At 58.0% G+C, this 18143-nt stretch overlaps 2 protein-coding genes across 9 annotated transcripts in view; both read right to left on the bottom strand.

The window, feature by feature from the left end:
- The window catches only part of FLNC (filamin C), a 38374-nt gene extending 32394 nt beyond the window's left edge, over positions 1 to 5980 (bottom strand). For all 4 annotated transcript variants that reach the window (XM_038752241.1, XM_038752243.1, XM_038752242.1 and 1 more), the window contains exon 1: positions 4975 to 5980. In XM_038752241.1, the coding sequence (XP_038608169.1) occupies positions 4975 to 5329 (355 nt within the window). In that variant the 5' untranslated portion in view covers positions 5330 to 5980. The remainder of the gene's footprint in view (positions 1 to 4974) is intronic.
- A 5277-nt stretch (positions 5981 to 11257) lies between these two features.
- The window catches only part of CCDC136 (coiled-coil domain containing 136), a 37763-nt gene continuing 30877 nt past the window's right edge, over positions 11258 to 18143 (bottom strand). For 2 of the 5 annotated variants that reach the window (XM_038752341.1, XM_038752342.1), the window contains 2 exons: positions 16869 to 17027; positions 11258 to 13477 (listed from right to left, as the gene is read on the bottom strand). In XM_038752341.1, coding sequence (XP_038608269.1) covers positions 13367 to 13477; positions 16869 to 17027 — 270 coding nt within the window. In that variant the 3' untranslated portion in view covers positions 11258 to 13366. Of the gene's footprint in view, positions 13478 to 14710; positions 14818 to 16868; positions 17028 to 18143 lie in introns of all 5 variants that reach the window. The other 3 variants (XM_038752343.1, XM_038752344.1, XM_038752345.1) reach the window with 2 other exon arrangements.

Here is an 18143-nt window from a genome sequence, read left to right as displayed (position 1 = left end):
CCTGTGATACACTGGTCCCTGGCCCCCTGGCCTTTGGGTCCACTGGCGTCTGGCTTCACTGGCCTCTACTCTACTGGCCTTCGGCTCCCCCATCCTCTAGCACCGGCACCAGGGTCACCCTCCCAAGTCCTGCTCTTGACCCCATTCTCGGCCTTCCCCAGACTTCATTCTACATCCTGCTGTCAGTCTCCCTAGGGCAAGAAGTCTGGGGCCCCCCGGGCCCTACCCCAACTCTTAAACCAATCCCATCCAACCCATCCTAATGGGAAGCAGGGAGGTAGTGTTTGGGTTGAAAGGAGAAGGGACTCTTTGAAGGCCATCAAGGCCACCTGCCCTGCCCACCGTGCATGTCCCCCTCCACCCCAACAATGTCTGTCCTTCTGGAAAGCTCAGAGACATCTGCTGTGTCACGGCCGGCCGGGCTATTTCCAGACTGGAGCAGGGGGGTCGGGAGATGGGGGAGGAGGGGGATGAGATTGGAGGAAGGGGCTGGACAGGGCAAGGGGCCCCGTGCTGACCTCAGCTGCTAATTTGGGCTGGCCAGGCAGTGCAGGGGGGGTGGGGGGGAAGGGGGAAGAGAGGGGTCAGTTCTGCCTGCAGGATAATCTGGAAATCTCTCTCTCATGTCTCTCTCCTGTGTGCCCCCCACCCCACCCTGGGATGGAGGAGCCGCTCCCCAGGGCTCCTACTGGCCTCCTCCAGCCTGGGGTGAGTCTCAACACCCCAGCCTCCGTGATGGGGCCCGGGAGCGAAGCCTCCATGTAAGATGCCTCTGATTCCTCCACTGGCTGCTGATAGGTCCCTTATGGGGGCCTGGTCCCTGAACAAGGGCCCCTTGGGTTATTCTTCTGGTAGCCCTGGCCTGGTGGTCTGTGGCCCTGGCCCTCCAATCGTGCTGCCATCCCACGGCCTGGCTCCCTCAGCCCTGTCCCGGGAGCGACCAGCAAGTCGGTGGTCAGTCTGAGGGTTCCCTCCCCGTATTCTGCCTGAGGGGGCTCCTCCAGGTGGGCTCTCCTTGCTCCTCTCCTGCCCCAGGCAGTTTCCTTCCCCTCCCCAGCTCCTGCTTTCCCCGAGGGAGAGAGACTCTCTCAGGCAGGCAGAGACATGGCACAGGCAGGAAAGGGTTAATGCTTCCTGCACACAGTCAGTGCCTTTTTAGGCTTCAGAAACAGGGCCCCTTCCCACTTCTCCCTGGAAAGGCCCCCCCACCCCACTCCGCCCCCCTTGCCCGTGGTTGGGCCCAGCTGCTCAGCACATGCCTAGGGAGGGGGTGGGGATAGGGGCAGGGGTTGGGGAGATGCTGCTGCCTTGCCCCCTCCAGCCTGGCTTCCTCAGTCTCCCCAGTCCCAGAATGAAAGGAGACATGTTGGGGACCCACATTCCTGGGAGCGTCCCATTCCCAGTTCCCTCATCACTGTGGCCGGACCAGGGAAGGGGCAGACACACCATCCGGGAGAGGTCACTTACATGTCCCTCTTTCCCCCCACACCCCCATGTCTGTAGTCCCCCACTGCCACTGGGGCTGTCTATGCCTTAGGGTAAGAAGGGCCAGAGTTTGCCCAGGGGACTGGGTCCAGGCCCCATTCCACTCTGAGCTTACTGGTAGCCAGGTGGACAGGGAATGATTAGGGTTTCCCCAACAGACAGGAAACAGGCCTGTGCTCTAAGGAAAAGTGGTGGTGGGGAGACCTGTGTGAGCATCGGGCGGGGATGTTGGTTTGTAAAAGAAGGCAGAAAAGGAGAGGAGGATAGAGCTTGTGGGTATCAAGGTGCGTGAGGGTGAATGGGGAGTGTAGACGGAATGGGTGGGTGTGGGTGGCAGAGTGTGAGTGGAGTGGGTGAAGGTGTATGCGGATGTGTCTGTGACGGGGTGTGCATGGGGGGTGAGGGAGTGTGTGTGTTGTGGTGTGAGTTGAGTGGGTGAGTGTGTGTGTGGGAGGATGTGGGACGGTGTGAGTGGAAAGGGTGAAAGGGTGGTGGTTTGTGTGTGCATGCAAGGATGCGAGGGGAGGATGAAGGTGTGTGTTTCCAGGTGAGAGTGTGGAAGTAAATAATGATGGCACTTTATTAAGCACTTACTATGTGCAAAGCACTGTTCTAAGCGCTGGGGAGGTTACAAGGTGATCAGGTTGTCCCACAGGCGGCTCACAGTCTTAATCCCCATTTTACAGATGAGGTAACTGAGGCACAGAGAAGCGAAGTGACTTGCCCGAAGTCCCACAGCTGACGAGTGGTGGAGCCGGGATTAGAAAGAACTCATGACCTCTGACTCCAGAGCCCGGGCTCTTTTCCACTGAGCCACGCTGCTTCTCTAAAGTAAAGGGTGAGTGTGTGTGTCAGAGTGTGACAGAGAGGTAGAGGGTGAGCGTGCTCGTCAGGGTGATGGAGAGGTACAGGCTGAGTGTATGTGTCAGGGTGTGATGGAGATATAGAGGATGGATGTGTTGGTGTGATGTATAGGTAGGGTATGTGTCAGGGTGCGGTGGAGAGGTAGAGTGTATGCATCTACCTCTCCAGAGAAGCAGCGTGGCTCAGTGGAAAGAGCACGGGCTTTGGAGTCAGAGGTCATGGGTTCAAATCCCGGCTCCTCCAATTGTCAGCTGGGTGACTTTGGGCAAGTCACTTAACTTCTCTGGGCCTCAGTTCCCTCATCTGTAAAATGGGGATTAAGACTGTGAGCCCCACATGGGACAACCTCATCACCTTGTATCCCCCCAGCGCTTAGAACAGTGCCTTGCACATAGTAAGCGCTTAACAAATACCATTATTATTATTATTATTATTATTATTATTGTTATCTGTGTGCCAGAGAGGTAAGTGTGTGTCAGGGTGTGCGGGAGAGGTAGAAGGAGCGTGGGTCGGGGTGTGACAAAGGGGTAGCGGGTGAGTGGGGAGGGGATGTCTGGGGAGGGGGTGTGCTGGGGATGTCCGGCGAGGAGTGTGAGCTGGGGTGGAGGCTGTAGGGGCTGGAATGAAGGAGGAAGCCCTGGAAACCAGTGTTTCTGACTGCCAGGCCGCAGGGGGTCCAGGGAAAATCTGGGGGTGAAGGCGCAGCTCTGCTCCTGACTGAGGGGGACCTGCCTGGGGCCCCTAAGGGCCAGGAATGGAAGGGGACATCAGGGGTGGGGGAAAACTTTTCCTGTCCCTGCTGAACAGCCCCTCTTCCAGCCAGGGGTCCCTAGCCCCTCCACCCTCCAGACCGTGGATTTCCCCGGGGACCGAGAGGTCTCGCCCTCGGTCCCCTTTCCAAGGGCCAATAGAAGCACCGGCAGCGTGGCCTAGTGGAAAGAGCCCGGGTTTGGGAGTCAGAGGTCATGGGTTCTAATCCCAGCTCTGCCACTTATCAGCTGTGTGACTTTAGGCAAGCCACTTAACTTCTCTGTGCCTCAGTTCTCCCATCTGTAAAACTTAACAAATACCATTATTGATCCCAGCTCCGCCACTCATCAGCTGTGCGACTTTGGGCAAATCACTTAACTTCTCTGTGCCTCAGTGACCTCATCTGTACTTCCCAAGTGCTTAGGTCCAGTGCTCTGCACACAGTAAGCGCTCAATAAATATGAATGAATGAATAAAATGGGGGTGAATAATAATAATAGTAATAATGATGGCATTTATTAAGCGCTTACTATGTGCAAAGCACTGTTCTAAGCGCTGGGGGGGGATACAAGGTGATCAGGTTGTCCCAAGTGGGGCTCACAGTCTTCATCCCCATTTTACAGATGGGGTCACTGAGGCTCAGAGAAGTTAAATGGCTTTCCTGAGGTCACACAGCAGACATGTGGCGGAGCCGGGATTAGAACCCTCTGACTCCCAAACCTGTGCTCTTTCCACTGAGCCATGCTGCTTCCCACGAAGCAGGCTGTGAGGTGAAGACTGTGAGCCCCACGTGAGACAACCTAACAACTTTGTATTTCCCCCAGTGGTTAGAACAGCGCTTGGCACATGGTAAGCACTTAACAACTACCATTATTATTACTAGAGAAGCAGCGTGGCTCAGTGGAAAGAGCACGGGCTTAGGAGTCAGAGGTCATGGGTTCAAATCCTGGCTCTGCCAATTGTCAGCTGTGAGACTTTGGGCAAGTCACTTAACTTCTCTGTGCCTCAGTTACCTCATCTGTAAAATGGGGATGAAGACTGTGAGCCCCCCGTGGGACAACCTGATCACCTTGTAACCTCTCCAGCGCCTAGAACAGTGCTTGGCACATAGTGAGCGCTTAATAAATGCCATCATCATCATCATCTGTCAAACGGGGATGAAGACTGTGAGCCCCTCGTGGGACAACCTGATCACCTCGTAACCTCTCCAGCGCTTAGAACAGTGCTTGGCACATAGTGAGCGCTTAATAAATGCCATCATCATCATCATCTGTCAAACGGGGATGAAGACTGTGAGCCCCTCGTGGGACAACCTGATCACCTCGTAACCTCTCCAGCGCTTAGAACAGTGCTTGGCACATAGTGAGCGCTTAATAAATGCCATCATCATCATCATCATCATCTGTCAAATGGGGATGAAGACTGTGAGCCCCTTGTGGGACAACCTGATCACCCTGTAACCTCCCCAGCGCTTAGAACAGTGCTTGGCACATAGTGAGCGCTTAATAAATGCCATCATCATCATCATCTGTAAAATGGGGATGAAGACTGTGAGCCCCTCGTGGGACAACCTGATCACCCAGCGTGGCTCAGTGGAAAGAGCCCGGGCTTTGGAGTCAGAGGTCATGGGTTCAAAGCCCGGCTCCGCCAACTGTCAGCTGTGTAACTTTGGGCAAGTCACTTAACTTCTCTGGGCCTCAGTTCCCTCATCTGTAAAACGGGGATGAAGACTGTGAGCCCCCCCGTGGGACACCTCCTGATCACCCTGTAACCTCCCCAGCGCTCAGAACAGTGCCTGGCACATAGTGAGCGCTTAATAAATGCCACATTATGATGATGATTATTCTGGTTATCCGCGCGCGGCCCCGCACTGACCGATGGACACGAGCTTGATGTGCTCCCGCTCCAGAAACTCGAGGGCCACGGACACGTTTTCGAGCTTCATCTGGCGGAAATTGGGGCGCGGGTGGAACTTGCGGTACATGCGCTTCTGGCTGAGCACCTCGAGCAGCGCGATGAGCCGCAGCCCGTCGCTCAGGTCCCGCTGCAGGTCGCCCAGCCGCTTGCCCACGCACTTCAGGTGCTCGTTGCACCAGCGGGTGAACGTGTTCTGCTGGATCTTCTTCCAGGGCGCGTCTTCGGCCAGGTCCTTCTCCGTGGACGGCATCTCCTCCGCCTCCTCGCCGGGGCCCGGCGCCGGGCCCTCGGGGTAGCCGCTGCTGTTCATCATGGTGGGGGCTCGGCGGCGGGGGAGGGGGCTGGCCGCAGCTGCGGTGAGGGAGCCCGGGCTGGACCCTGGGGGTGCTGGCCGGAGCCCGGGCTGGACCCTGGGGGTGCTGGCCGGAGCCCGGGCTGGACCCTGGAGTTGGTGTCCGGAGCCCGGCTGGACTCTGGAGTTGCTGTCCGGAGCCCGGGGGGACCCTGGAATTGGTGTCCGGAGCCCGGCTGGACTTTGGGGTTGGTGTCTGGAGACCGGCTGGACTCTGGGGTTGCTGTCCGGAGACCGGCTGGACTCTGGGGTTGCTGTCCGGAGCCCGGATGGACTTTGGGGTTGGTGTCCGGAGCCCGGGTTGGCCTTGGGGTTGGTGTCCGGAGCCTGGGTGGACCTGGGATTAGCGTCCGGAGCCCGGCTGGACCCTGGAATTGGTGTCCGGAGCTCGGCTGGACTTTGGGGTTGGTGTCCGGAGCCTGGGTGGACCTGCGATTAGCGTCCGGAGCCCGGGGTGGACCCTGGGGTTAGTGTCCGGAGCCCGGCTGGACTTTGGGGTTGGTGTCCGGAGCCTGGGTGAACCTGCGGTTAGCGTCCGGAGCCCGGGGTGGACTGTGGGGTTAGTGTCCGAAGCCCGGCTGGACCCTGGAATTGCTGTCCGGAGCCCGGCTGGACTTTGGGGCTGATGTCCGGAGCCTGGGTGGACCTGGGATTAGCGTCCGGAGCCCGGGGTGGACCGTGGGGTTGGTGTCCGGAGCCCGGGTGGACCCTGGAATTGGCGTCCGGAGCCCGGCTGGACTTTGGGGTTGGTGTCCGCCTGTCGCGGGGGCCGGGGTCCGAGGCCCGGGGCTAGGACCGGGGGTCCGGGTCCGGCTGGATCCTGTCCTCTCTCCCCGTTCAGTCCCGCCGCCTCCGCTCGGTCCCTCGGGTCCCTGGCTGGCCGGTCCTGCCGCGCGCGGGCTCCGGGGGCGGTGCCGGGGGGCCGGGGCAGTGCGGACCAGGGCGGGGGGCGGGGGGTATAAGAAGCCCCCGGGCCGGACCCTCCCCCCGCCGCCCCCCGGGCCCACGTCAGAGCGCCGGCCTCCCAGGAATGCCGACTCGGCCGGGCCCGGCCCGGGGGGCGGGGGGGGGGGCCCGGGACCACGGAGACCCGCCCACTCCCCCCCCCCCGAGGGTCTCCCCGGGGCCCCGACCCCCACCCGCTATCCAGGCTCCCACAGCGGTCGGGGGGAGAGACGGTCTAGGGGAGGGGAAACTGAGGCCCGGACAAGTTGGCGGGAAGCAGCGTGGCTTAGTGGAGTCGGCTCTAACCCCGACTCTGCCACTTGTCGGCTGTGGGACCTTGGGCAAGTCGCTTCACTTCCTCTGGGCCTCAGTTCCCTCGTCCGTTAAATGGGGATGAGAGCCCCACGTGGGACAACCTGATTACCTTGTATCATAGTAATGATGGCATCTGTTAAGCGCTTACTTTGTGCAAAGCACTGTTCTAAGCGCTGGGGAGGATACAAGGTGATCAGGTTGTCCCACTTGGGGCTCACAGTCTGCATCCCCATTTTCCAGACGAGGTAACCGAGGCCCAGAGAAGTTAAGTGACTTGCCCGAAGTCACACAGCTGACAGTGGGCGGAGCCGGGATTTGAACCCATAATAATAATAATAATGATGGCATTTATTAAGCGCTTACTGTGTGCAAAGCACTGTTCTAAGCGCTGGGGAGGATACAAGGTGATCAGGTTGTCCCACTTGGGGCTCACAGTCTTCATCCCCATTTTCCAGGCAAGGTAACTGAGGCCCAGAGAAGTTAAGTGACTTGCCCGAAGTCACACAGCTGCCAGTGGGCGGAGCCGGGATTTGAACCCATAATAATAATAATAATGATGGCATTTATTAAGCGCTTACTGTGTGCAAAGCACTTTTCTAAGCGCTGGGGAGGATACAAGGTGATCAGGTTGTCCCACTTGGGGCTCACAGTCTTCATCCCCATTTTCCAGACCAGGTAACTGAGGCCCAGAGAAGTTAAGTGACTTGCCCAAAGTCACACGGCTGACAGTGGGCGGAGCCGGGATTTGAACCCATGACCTCTGACTCCCAAGCCCGTGCTCTTTCCATTGGGTCACAATGCTTCCATCTACCCCAGGGCTTAGAATAGTGCCTGGCACATAGTAAGCGCTTAACGAATACCGACATCATTATTATTATTATTAGAACGAGCAACAGGACCCAGGAGTCCTGGCTCACAGCCCAGTCACTCGTCTGCCTGTCTGCGCGCTCTTCCCAGACGATTCTCCCTCGCCCCCGTCCCCAATACCGGGTGGGCGGGGCTAGGTGTGACAAGGGGGAGGTCTCGCCCCCCACCCCAATCCCTCCAAACGGGCCACCTACTAGTCTCGGCACGTGGGGACCCCTGACTCAGAGGCGATGGTCCCCCCCTGAATCATCTCTGTCCTCCCCTGGGGCTGACTCAGGGGGGTGACTGAGCAGGGGCATGGGGAGGGGTGGGGGGTCAGGACCAGCCTCCCTCATGCCAGGGAGCCCCCCGGGCACCGTGCCCTGCCTGGGGAGAGGGCCGGGCCTTCGGAAGGAAGAGCCTGCTCTGCCGGGCGGGGACATCCCTCGGGAGGCGGCCAAGGGGGAACGTGAGCCCGAGCGGAGACGGGGGGGCAGGCCCTGAACCTGATGGGGGGCGATGGGCCGCCGAGGGAGGGAAAAGGTGAACAAGGTGGTGCCCCCAACCTGGTGGAGGTGGCCCAAGCGGAGCCCGGGAGTTAGGCCCCTAGGACTCGGCGGGGTGGAGATGCCAAGACAACTGAGGCACAGGGCAGGGAAAGGGGCGCAGAGAGTCAGAGTTGTGAGCAGAAAAACAACATCAAGCCGGAGCACCCACCAAAATCCCAGAAGCCATGATTTCCCTAAGTCCAGATCCTGGGGTGGGGAGGGCTATTCCAAACTTTGACTCAGACGGTGTCTCCTGCCCAGCTTGCAGGAGGGGTGTGTGGTGGTGGTGGTTGGAAGTGTAGAGGAGAGGGGGAGGTGAGAAGCGAGGAGACTCTGGAAAGTTCTGGGACTCCCCTGTTGATTTACTTCTCTCTCGTCCTCAGAAAAGCTGGGGGTTAGGGAAGGAGGGCAGAGCCTCTGGGGTGAGGGGCTGGGGGGAGGGGGAGGCTGTCCTAGGTTGCGGGGACCTCAGATCAGAGAAGGCAGCACCCCCTCTCACTCCCAGGAGAAAGGTGGGTCGGGCAATCTGAGTTCTCTCAGAACTGCTGGGTTGGGCTAATGGAAGAAGGACAAGAGGGCCTGGGGTAGCAGGAGAGGCTGGTGGGAGATAAGCGCATAAGTAATTGGGGGAGGGGGCCTCTGGGGGCCCTAGCTGGACACCAGGATGGATTGATGGGGGGCGGGGGGTAGGGGCTCCAGAGCCCTGATGGTGACAGGCTGGGGTATAAATAGCCCTCGGCCCAGGGCTCATGTTCCGTCTCCTGGCCGTGACATGCGGCTCAGGAATTCCACTCTCCTGGTTGCAGCTCTTTACCACAGTTCCTGCGCCCCCCCCCCCCCCCGCCCCCCGGCCCCCGAGTCCCTTCACCCCAGAACCAGGGACCCCAGAGTCTTGCTCCTCTAGACCTGGCCTCCTGTGGAGGACCCTACTGCCAGGGTCTGATGTTAAAAGGATTGAGGCTGACCTAGCTCCTCGTGGCACAGGGCATGGTCCCTCTGGGAGACCCCTGGGGCCTGCTCTGGGGGTGCGGCTGCCAGGGCCATTCGCACACCCTTTGAGCCCTTCAGCCAGTCCCCATTGTGTCGGGGGGCTGGCAAGTGAGCCCAATGATATTCTGATTTGCCCCCAGAGGCCCTAATAGAAGTCCAGTCCCCTTTGAGCCCCTAGGGATGGCACCTGGCCAGGGGAGCTCTGCCCTAGAAGACCCCTAGCCCTAAGGACCCGGGAAACCCAGTTTGGCTCTGCCCTCACCCTTCTTCCCAGGTAGAGCCTGGGGATACTGTGGGGAGGTCACGGGTGAAGCTCCAAATCCTCAGGGCCCTGGTATTGGCCCATTTTCCTAGGGCCAGGGATTTCCAGGGTGGGCCCAAATGATGAGAGTGAGCTCCCCCGCTGCCCCCCAGGGGATTCCCAAACTGGATTAGTCCCACCCCAGACCCAGGAGCCCTGGAGCAACAGGACAGCTTTCAAGAGGCCCAGTAAAGGAAATCGAGAGCCCAGGACTTGCCATTTGACTGTAGAGCAACCAGGTCTCATGGAACGGTGTTCCCCAGTCCAGGATGGGGAGTGACATCCCCTGTCCTAGTGTGGGGAGAGCATGAGTCAGAGCCAGGAGAGAGTGAGTCATGCTTATGTAGAAGGAAGAACCCAGTAGTCCTGCCCTCCCCCCCACCCCCCAGAACTGCTAGGGGGTCGATGCTGGCTAAGTGGAGAAAAGAGGCTCCTGGACAAGGTTGGATGAAGCAAGGGAGGCCACTGCCCTGCGACTTAGGGCTAAATGGCACCTTCATTCAATCATATTTATTGAGCGCTTTCTGTGTGCAGAGCACTGTATTAAGCACTTGGCACATGATGGGTGGCCACCGGGGAAGGGGGCCCGGAAGAAGTGTGGGCACCGGGCCTGGGGTGGGGAAGGAGCCGGCAGAGCACCCTGGTGCTGCCTCCCCATCAGCTCCTCTCCACTCCACTCTACCGGCCCCAACCAGAGCCTCCGTCAGGGACAGGGGCAGGCGGTGAATGGGGCAGAGCAGGGAGCGATGCCAGCGGATGGTTCCCGTCACCCCCCGCCCCCGCAATCTGAGCCCGTTGCCGTCCAGGATAAATCGGGTCTTGACTCAGGCCCCCGGCTGGCCAGTCGGCCCACCCGCCCTCCTGGCCCAGAGCGCAGGGCCGGTGACTCAGCCCTCAATATAGTCCATGAGCTGCGGCCCCGAGACTGGGAGCGACGTGGGCCCGGAACGGACTGTGCGCAATGCCTGCCCCGGACCTGCCAACCTCCTCCGATACCCTCCCGCCTCCATCTCAGGATTGCCAGCCTGCCCCTTTCCTCTGGGCCGTGGGGCACACCAGGGGGTGTGCAGGGGGCTTCATCAGCTGACTTGGCACTGGGCTGGAAGGGGCCGTGGGCCGTTTATAACCTCCTGACTCACCACCCACTGAACCTCCTCGGGAGACCCGAGCTGTCCCGCTCTCCCGTGGGGTCTGAGCCTGTTAGACACCGTGACGTCCATTACAGCAGCCTAGGCGCCAAGCTGGATCAGTGGGTGAGTGACCTAACTCCGGGGCCAACTGGCTTCTGTTCTGGGGTTGGCCATCTGGCAGGGCAAGACCCTAGGGGCTGAAGGACACCCTGCACAGGAGTCGACTAGCCAGGACTCCATTCCCTTCACCAAACCAAGATGGTGGGTCTTGGGAAAGGAAGAAGCCAAGATCTGGAGTTCTAAGATGGCACAGGGAGGCAGGCTCCAGGCCAAACACATTATGAGCCCGGAAGAGCATCGGGGTACAAGGAAGACAGATCTGGGAAAGGGCTGGGATCAGTCCATCTGGGGCTCTAAGCTGTTCTGGGCCCTGGGCAGACCACCAGGCCAGCTCCAAGCTTCCTTGAGCTCAGGAGCCAGATCAGATCACTTAACCACCGTTAGCCAGGACACTACTGTCCACCCTCTGGGATTTCCTACTCTATGTGAGGCCCTGGGGCCCAGGAGCAGCTGCAAACAGGTAAGGACAAGACCATCATCAGAGGGAGTGGGCTGGGGTGATGGGAAGTCGTGGCAGGCAAGTTCCTGTAGAAGTGACACTGAAGAACCAAAAAGAAAATCGGGAACGTGAGCCAAGATCTCCTGACCTGTTTAATTCTGTCTGGGCTTCAAGGCAGGCAGTGGGCCTTGACGGGGCAACAGCACACAGAATGTGAGCCCCTCTAGGAACAGAGACGGTTCATCGTTATCATCATCATCATCAAAATCAATGGTATTTATTGAGCGCTTACTCTGTGCAGAGCACTACTAAGTGCTTGGGAGAGTACAGTATAACAGAATTGGTAGACATACTCCTTGCCCACAGTGAGCTTACAGTCTAGAGGGAATTCCTACCTTTGTATTCTGTATAGTGTTTAGTACAGTTTTATGCGCACAGTAAGCACCTAATAAATACTATTACCGTTACTACCGCTAAACAAGAGTGGGGCAATGACAGGAGGGCAGGGGGACTTCTACAGAAGTATTGGGAGTTACACAAACTCATTAACCAGGCCTAAAGCCCAGATCTAGGGCTTTTTGGAGCCACATCAGAGCCATTTGTAAGAAGGGTTGGGGGACAAGGCCCACTGGCAGTCCCTTGAAGGGTTTGGGCTTCCAAAATTTGCTTATAGGCCCCCACAGAGGATGGTGCTCTTTCAAGTCCCCTGGTCCTGAAGCTGCCTTCCAGGCTGGCCTAATGGCCTCAAAAAAAAAAACCCCACCAAATACCATAATGGTAGTTCCAGTCCTGGGGGCACTAAGGGTAACCCCCAAGCCCTTGTTGACATAATTTGGTTCAGAAGGTCCTGAATCCTGGTGCTTACCCTTTCATGACATCACCCTTAACTTGGCTGCCGAGAGTGGGCTACAAAATGTTTTTCAGTAGCCTCCCATTCACCATGGCTCTGCTGAATCTCCCAAGGACTTGGTAGGGTGCACTGCATTACCGACCACTAATTTATTTTAGTGCCTACCTCCTGTTAGATTGTAAGCTCCCTCAGGGCAGCAGTCGTTCCTACTATCTCTATTGTACCCTCCCAAGAACTTAGTTCAGGGCTCTGTAAACACTCAATATATACTATCCATTGCTGCATTGCACTCATTAAACTCGCAATAAATACCATTAATACAATTACTCCTCCTCCTGCTACAATGGCTTCCATAAGCCCATTTCCCTTCCACCTCCTTCCACTGAGAAGGACTGGGGAACAAAAGGGGAGGAACACTTCCTTGCCAATGTGCTGGCTGGCAACACACCTGCCAGGGAACTAGAGGACAAAGTGTAAAGGGGAACCAGGGAGGATATAGATTAAGAAACCGGGGCAGTCCTGTTGGCGGAGGACTCGAGGACAGCTTGGGGCCCCTCTTGAGGGTGAGGATGCGACCCCCTCTGATGCCTTCCGGCCCCAAGACCCCTGTGACCCCCTTTTCTGCACACCAATTTGGCTCCGGTACTCCCAGCCCTGGTGGCATTCACACATCGACACGGATTAAGAACCCCTACAAGCAATGGCCCATGCAGGTAAACACACCAGGCAACTTCAGGGGTCAACTCTGGGCACACGTAGTCCGATGGGCCTCACCAGCAGGTGACCATACACATCAACCCTGCCTGTAGCTCACATAGCCAGATGGCAGACCACAGAGGCTGAAGGGTGGTTGGCCAGACACACCAACACACCAACACACAACCCCCTCCCCATACACCCCAACACAACCAACACTACCCACTCCTCTACGGGGACAGATGGGTCACAGCCCAGTTAAGCTCCTCTCTAGACCATAAGCTTATTGTAGGCAGAGAAGTTGTTTACTAGCTCTGTTGCATTGTACTCTTCCAAAAGCTTAGTACCGTGCTCTGCACACAATAAGCACTCAATAAATACCACTGAGGATGATAACGATGGGCAGGTGTAAATGTTCCCTAAGCCAGGGAAGAGTAGATAAATCCAGCTTTCCCTCAGCTGCCTGCACAAGCAAAATCAGGCCCTTGGTGAGCATGGGGGTGGGGGTGTGACTGCTGGGTGAGGGGCCCAGGCTCTGCAGAAAGGCAAGAGGTCAGAGAGAGAGTAGCAGATTGAATTCTCATGCGAGGCGAAGGGAGCCAAGAAAAAGCCACACACTCTGGTGCAACTAAGAGGTCAGTGTTAAGTCCCTCCCAGCGGTGACGGTGACTCCCTGGCGGCCTGTCCGAGCTGAACGGTTGGAAGGAAGGGGAACAGGGACCCGGGGGGCGCCGGACTGGAAGGTGGCTCTGGCCCAGTTTGTCCTGCCCGCGGCTGGGCCCGGTGGGGATGCTGAGCCCACTGACCAGGACCTCCGCTCACTCTGTGGGGCAGCAGTCTGTCTCCTGCTTCTGAATGTTGGGTAGCAGGTACATGGCCACAGCGGCGATGGCCAGGAGCACCATGGGCTTCCAGATGCCGAGCAGGCTCTGTGGGGACCAAGGACAAGCAAGCTTTGAGGGCTCCCCCAACCAGACGATGCCCTTCCTGCCTTCACACCACCTCCCCCCACGGGAGGATGCCAATCCTCCCTGGACCTGGCCCAGCTGGAGCTGGAGCAGGAACGGGTGGGAACCCCTGGGTCTCAGTTTCCCTCTCAGAGAATTGGGGGAGACATCGCCCCAGCTCCCAGTGGGTGGTAGGCACAGGGACCACAACAGAAATCTTTCCCAACTGCCAAACTGTCAAGGCGTCGGAGGTCAAGGAGGAGGCTTTGAGGTCAGGGTCAGCATCTGGGTCTGGTTACCAGCCAAACTCGAGGAGGAAAGGGCTTAGCGTTTGGGATGAGGCCAGGGAAAACCTCTCAGCTCCTTTACAAGGCAGAGACCGGCCGAGATGAGCAGAAGAGATTAAGGCCTCGAGAACAGGAGCCAGGAATCTCAGCTGTGAGGTCTGGTCCCTGAGATTTGGACTATAGGTGAGTCTAGATCACTGGGCTGTGGCTGAAGCAGTGAGAAGGCCTGAGGGCCGCATCCAGGACTCAGGCTATCAAGTACGCCCCATTTCACTGGCCAGGAAGCAGCTGGGAGATGCCCCTCTGAGTGTTCTCACTCGGTGGAGACAAGCTCTCATCGAATTGGGCCTTTGTGAGAGCAGAATGGAGGGTCTGTCTACCTCTTCCAGGGGCTAAGGGAGGGAGAGGCTGACCTGGCCCAGCATCCCGGGGTTGGGGATCCCCAGCGGGGAGGGATGGGTTTTCTGGGGACCATTCTGTGGTGCCACAGGAGGGTTTCCCTGGGAGCCGCTCCCTGAGAGTAGCCCGAAGCTCCCTGAGAGCAGCCTGCGGAGCCGTCAGCCTTTGGCCTGGCAGGGGCTGGGCCAGGAAAGGCCTCACGAGAGAGAGCCTGGCTGTAGGAAGATGACGGTGGGACCGCCCTCCCCTGAGCTGGGTCTTCAAGCTCCGATTGGACCATCCACCAGGTAGCACCCTGCCGCCGGACAGCAGAGAGAGAGAGTGCGGTCCAGAGAAGCCGAGTCCAAGGAGAAGCCAGGAGTCCCAGCCCGAACTCCAGGTGCAGCGCAAAGGAGAAAGCACAAAGCAAGCAGTGGGGGAAGGTGGGGGGTGTCACGGAGTGGGGTGGAAGAGAGGGGGGAGCAGGGAGAGGCAGCATGAGCGGCTCCCTCCCTCAGGCCCCCGGGAGCAGAGGAAGCAATACCAGTACCTGTGTTAGGACGAGGTCTCAGCCCACCAGCACCAGAGCAGAGCCGATATGACCACCAGGCCTACGAGAGGCAGGGAGAAGATGGGGGGATCGGGGGCAGGGGGTGGCTGTGACATGTCGGAGGGGGAAAGGGTGCACAGGGGAGCCCACGATGCAAACAGATGAAGCAACAGGTAATGATGATGGCAAAATGAAAGGAAAGGAGAAAGGAAAAAGACCGAGAGGTTAAAAAGCAGGTAAGCAGGGCCCTGGCATCTCGGACCTCGCATGGGACCTTGGCTCGTCGGGGTCAGCGCCTTGCAGATGTGGAACAGAAAGGAAGAAGCAACAGCCTTGGAACAGAGGGCCGGCCTCCTGACTCAGGCCCCTCCTGCCCCTCTCACCTTGGCAGGTGGAGGGCACCATCCAGACGAGGGGGCGGGCCAGGCCTCATGCCCGAGGGGGCCGTCGCCTTCAGGAGCCTCTGAAGATGGTCCCCCTGTCGGGCCCTCGACTCTGCCAACATTGGCCCCCCGCCTTCTTTGCATCCATGTCCCAGTCTGACTCAGGGTCAGGCCCTGGGCCCTGCCCTTCCCACACTGGCAGCATAACACCTCGAGCCGAGGCACTCACTAAGTCACCGGCCAAACCCACCACTGCCAGGGAGGGGGACAGTGCCAGTGTACAAATGGGGCAGTGGGGGAGAGCCTGTGTGTAGAAGAGGACAGAGGGAGCTCCAACCCTGGGGGAGGGAGGCAAGCCAGGCCTGGAAGCTGGGGCCAGAGGGGGTCCAGACCTTCACATGACAGCAGGGGTTGGCGCAGGAGTTCTGTCCATGGGCCTTGCCAGGACTCCCTCAAAAGGGTGGGGAGGATCTTTGAGGCCTCCCGCCTCACAGCCTGGCTGTGGCCTGGGAATCTCCTGGATCTGATGAGCAGACACCTGAGTGACCCTCTCACACAGCAGGGGGGTCCCCCCAGCAGGGACCCCCCTAGGGACCCGGGAGGAAGGCCCCACCAGTCCATAGCCTTCCTGCAGGTCAAGCAACCAAACCCTGGGGAGCCAGTCAAATGAGTGGCTGAATTTCTACCTTCTCTGGGACCGTCCAGTGCTGGGCTCCCCTGGGGGCCTTCCTGCTCCCGTGAGCAGGAGAGCTGGAGCTGAGGACCCCAAAGAGGCTGGGGAGGTTTGAGTAACTCTACAATGGACCCCATGGTCCCTGAATCAACTGCGCCCCCAGCCCGCCCAACTCCCCACCATTCCAGCAGAGGCCCAGAATGATCCCTCGGACCAGATATGAGAATGAGGTGGGGCCACTGCACCCCAGCACAGCCATTGTCGGTTGCTCCCCAGATCTCTTGGGGATGTGCCAGAGAAGCTGACCTTGACCTTAGCCAGATAGATTTGGTCAGTCATGGGTAACCCTCAAGGATGGAGCAAATCCAATGGACTTTCAGCTCATTCCCTGTCTCTAGGCTGGGCAGTGCCAGGCAGTGCCTACACACTGGAGAGACCATAGCCCTGCCTGGACTGTTTGTCCCAGCCAGGTGCTGCCTGTCTGGGTGACATCATGCTGTGTTATGGGAAGAGCAGGTGTGAATGACATTTTTCACTTCCTCTTGCATCCTTGCTCCCTTCCCCACCCACCAACCCCCAACCTCAGCACTTCTTCAGTGGGCCATGGCCCATTCAGGCAATGGTCTGCCCGACACTGGGGAGAGTGCTGGAAGCACTGGAGATGTGTGCCTCTGCACCTCACCACTAGTATGTCTTCTCCTGGCCCAAGCCGTTGCTCCCAGCAGCAGGGGGTGGGGGAACCTCTTGTCCAAGAGTATAACAAGCAAGAGCTTCTTCACCCTGTTGTGACTGACTGGTGCTTACAAGCAGTGCTGCGGTTGAAGATGACTACTCCCAGCGTGCAATATAGGGTTTGAACTGTGCACTGCAGCATGCTAGGCCTTGCAGCCTCCAGTGTTCCCACCTTTGGATTCCAGGGAAGGGGGGCTGCCTGGAACTGAATGGGGGGAACTCACCCAGGCCAGCGGCTCTGTCTGAGCTTCTCTCTCCCTGTCCCCACTTCCACTGGGGGACTAGCATTCCATTCCCTCTCTTTCCAGAACTGGGGAACCTTGGGAAAGAGGGCCGGTTCCTTCCTAGTCTTGCCCCTAGGGCTGATTACCTTATTACTCTCTGCGTCGGGACTGTTGGGAGGTTCGAGGGAAGTGTCCTTGAGCTGCTGCAGCTCGTCCTGCAGCGGCTGCCCTTTGTCCTGCAGCTGCTGCCCCTGCTCCTCTTGGCTGGCTTTGTAGTGCACCTGCAGCATATGCAGCTCCTCACTCTGTGGAAGGGGGAGGGGAGTGGGGAAGTTATCTGGAGGGGTTCCTGCCTCTGTCATCTTTCAGTACCACCCTAGGGAAGCTACGGGCTCCCTGCAGGCAATGCTGGAAAGATCTAGTTGGAAGATCTAGAGATACATCTTCAAAAGCATCGAGTTCCAGGCTCCAAAACAGAAACTGTGTTCCGATTGGGATGAGGTTTGTGGAAGTGGAGAAGCAGCATGGGGCTGGGAATCATAAGGACCAGGGTTCTAATCCCAGCTTCGCCACTTGCCTGCTGTGTGACCTTGGACAAGTCACTTAACTTTTCTATGCCTCAGTTACCTCATCTGTAAAATGTAAAATGGGAATTAAGACTGTGAGCCCTATGTGGCTCAGGGACTGTCTCTAACCCGATTACCTTGTATCTACTCCAGTACATAGTACAGTGCCTGGCACATTGTAAGTGCTTAACAAATACCACAGTTATTATTATTATTAGACTATAGGCTCAGTGTGGGCAGGGAATGTGTTTGCCAACTCTGTTACATTTTACTCCCAAGCTCTTAGTATGATGCTCTGCACACAGTAAGCACTCAATAAATATCAATGATGGTGACGATGAAGAGTACTGTATGCATGGCCCTGCAGTCAGGTGCTCAGAGAAGTGTACTGAGATGAAAACCCAGGTCTTCTATGTAGGGTGGGTTTGGTTTGACTTGGCCTGACCCCTCCCTGGAAGCTGCACAAACTGCCAGCACTTTAATCGGTTCCTTGGCGCATGTTCTCGGTCCCAGAATCCTCGTTTCTGGGCTAAGCCTTGTTTGCTGCTTACTCTGAGACACTCCATGATCATCACCACCACCACCACTATGGAGAGGAGGCCCCCATCTCCACCCTTCTCCCTTGTGTCAATCAATCAATGGTATTTACAGAGTGCTTACTGTGTGCAGAGCACTGTACTAAGAGCTTGGGAGAGTACAACAGATTTAGCAGACATGTTTCCTGCCCACAACACTCAGTGGTACGACTTAGTGCCTTAACATGGCATAGTGGTTTGGGAGTCAGTAGGACCTGGGTTCTAAAGCCGGCTCTGCCGCATGTCTGCTGGGTGACCTTGGGCAAGTCGCTTCACTTCT

The sequence above is a fragment of the Tachyglossus aculeatus genome, chromosome 10 (assembly GCF_015852505.1).
Source record: "Tachyglossus aculeatus isolate mTacAcu1 chromosome 10, mTacAcu1.pri, whole genome shotgun sequence".
NCBI classification, from domain to species: Eukaryota; Metazoa; Chordata; class Mammalia; order Monotremata; family Tachyglossidae; genus Tachyglossus; species Tachyglossus aculeatus.
This window is presented reverse-complemented; position numbering and strand designations above follow the sequence as displayed.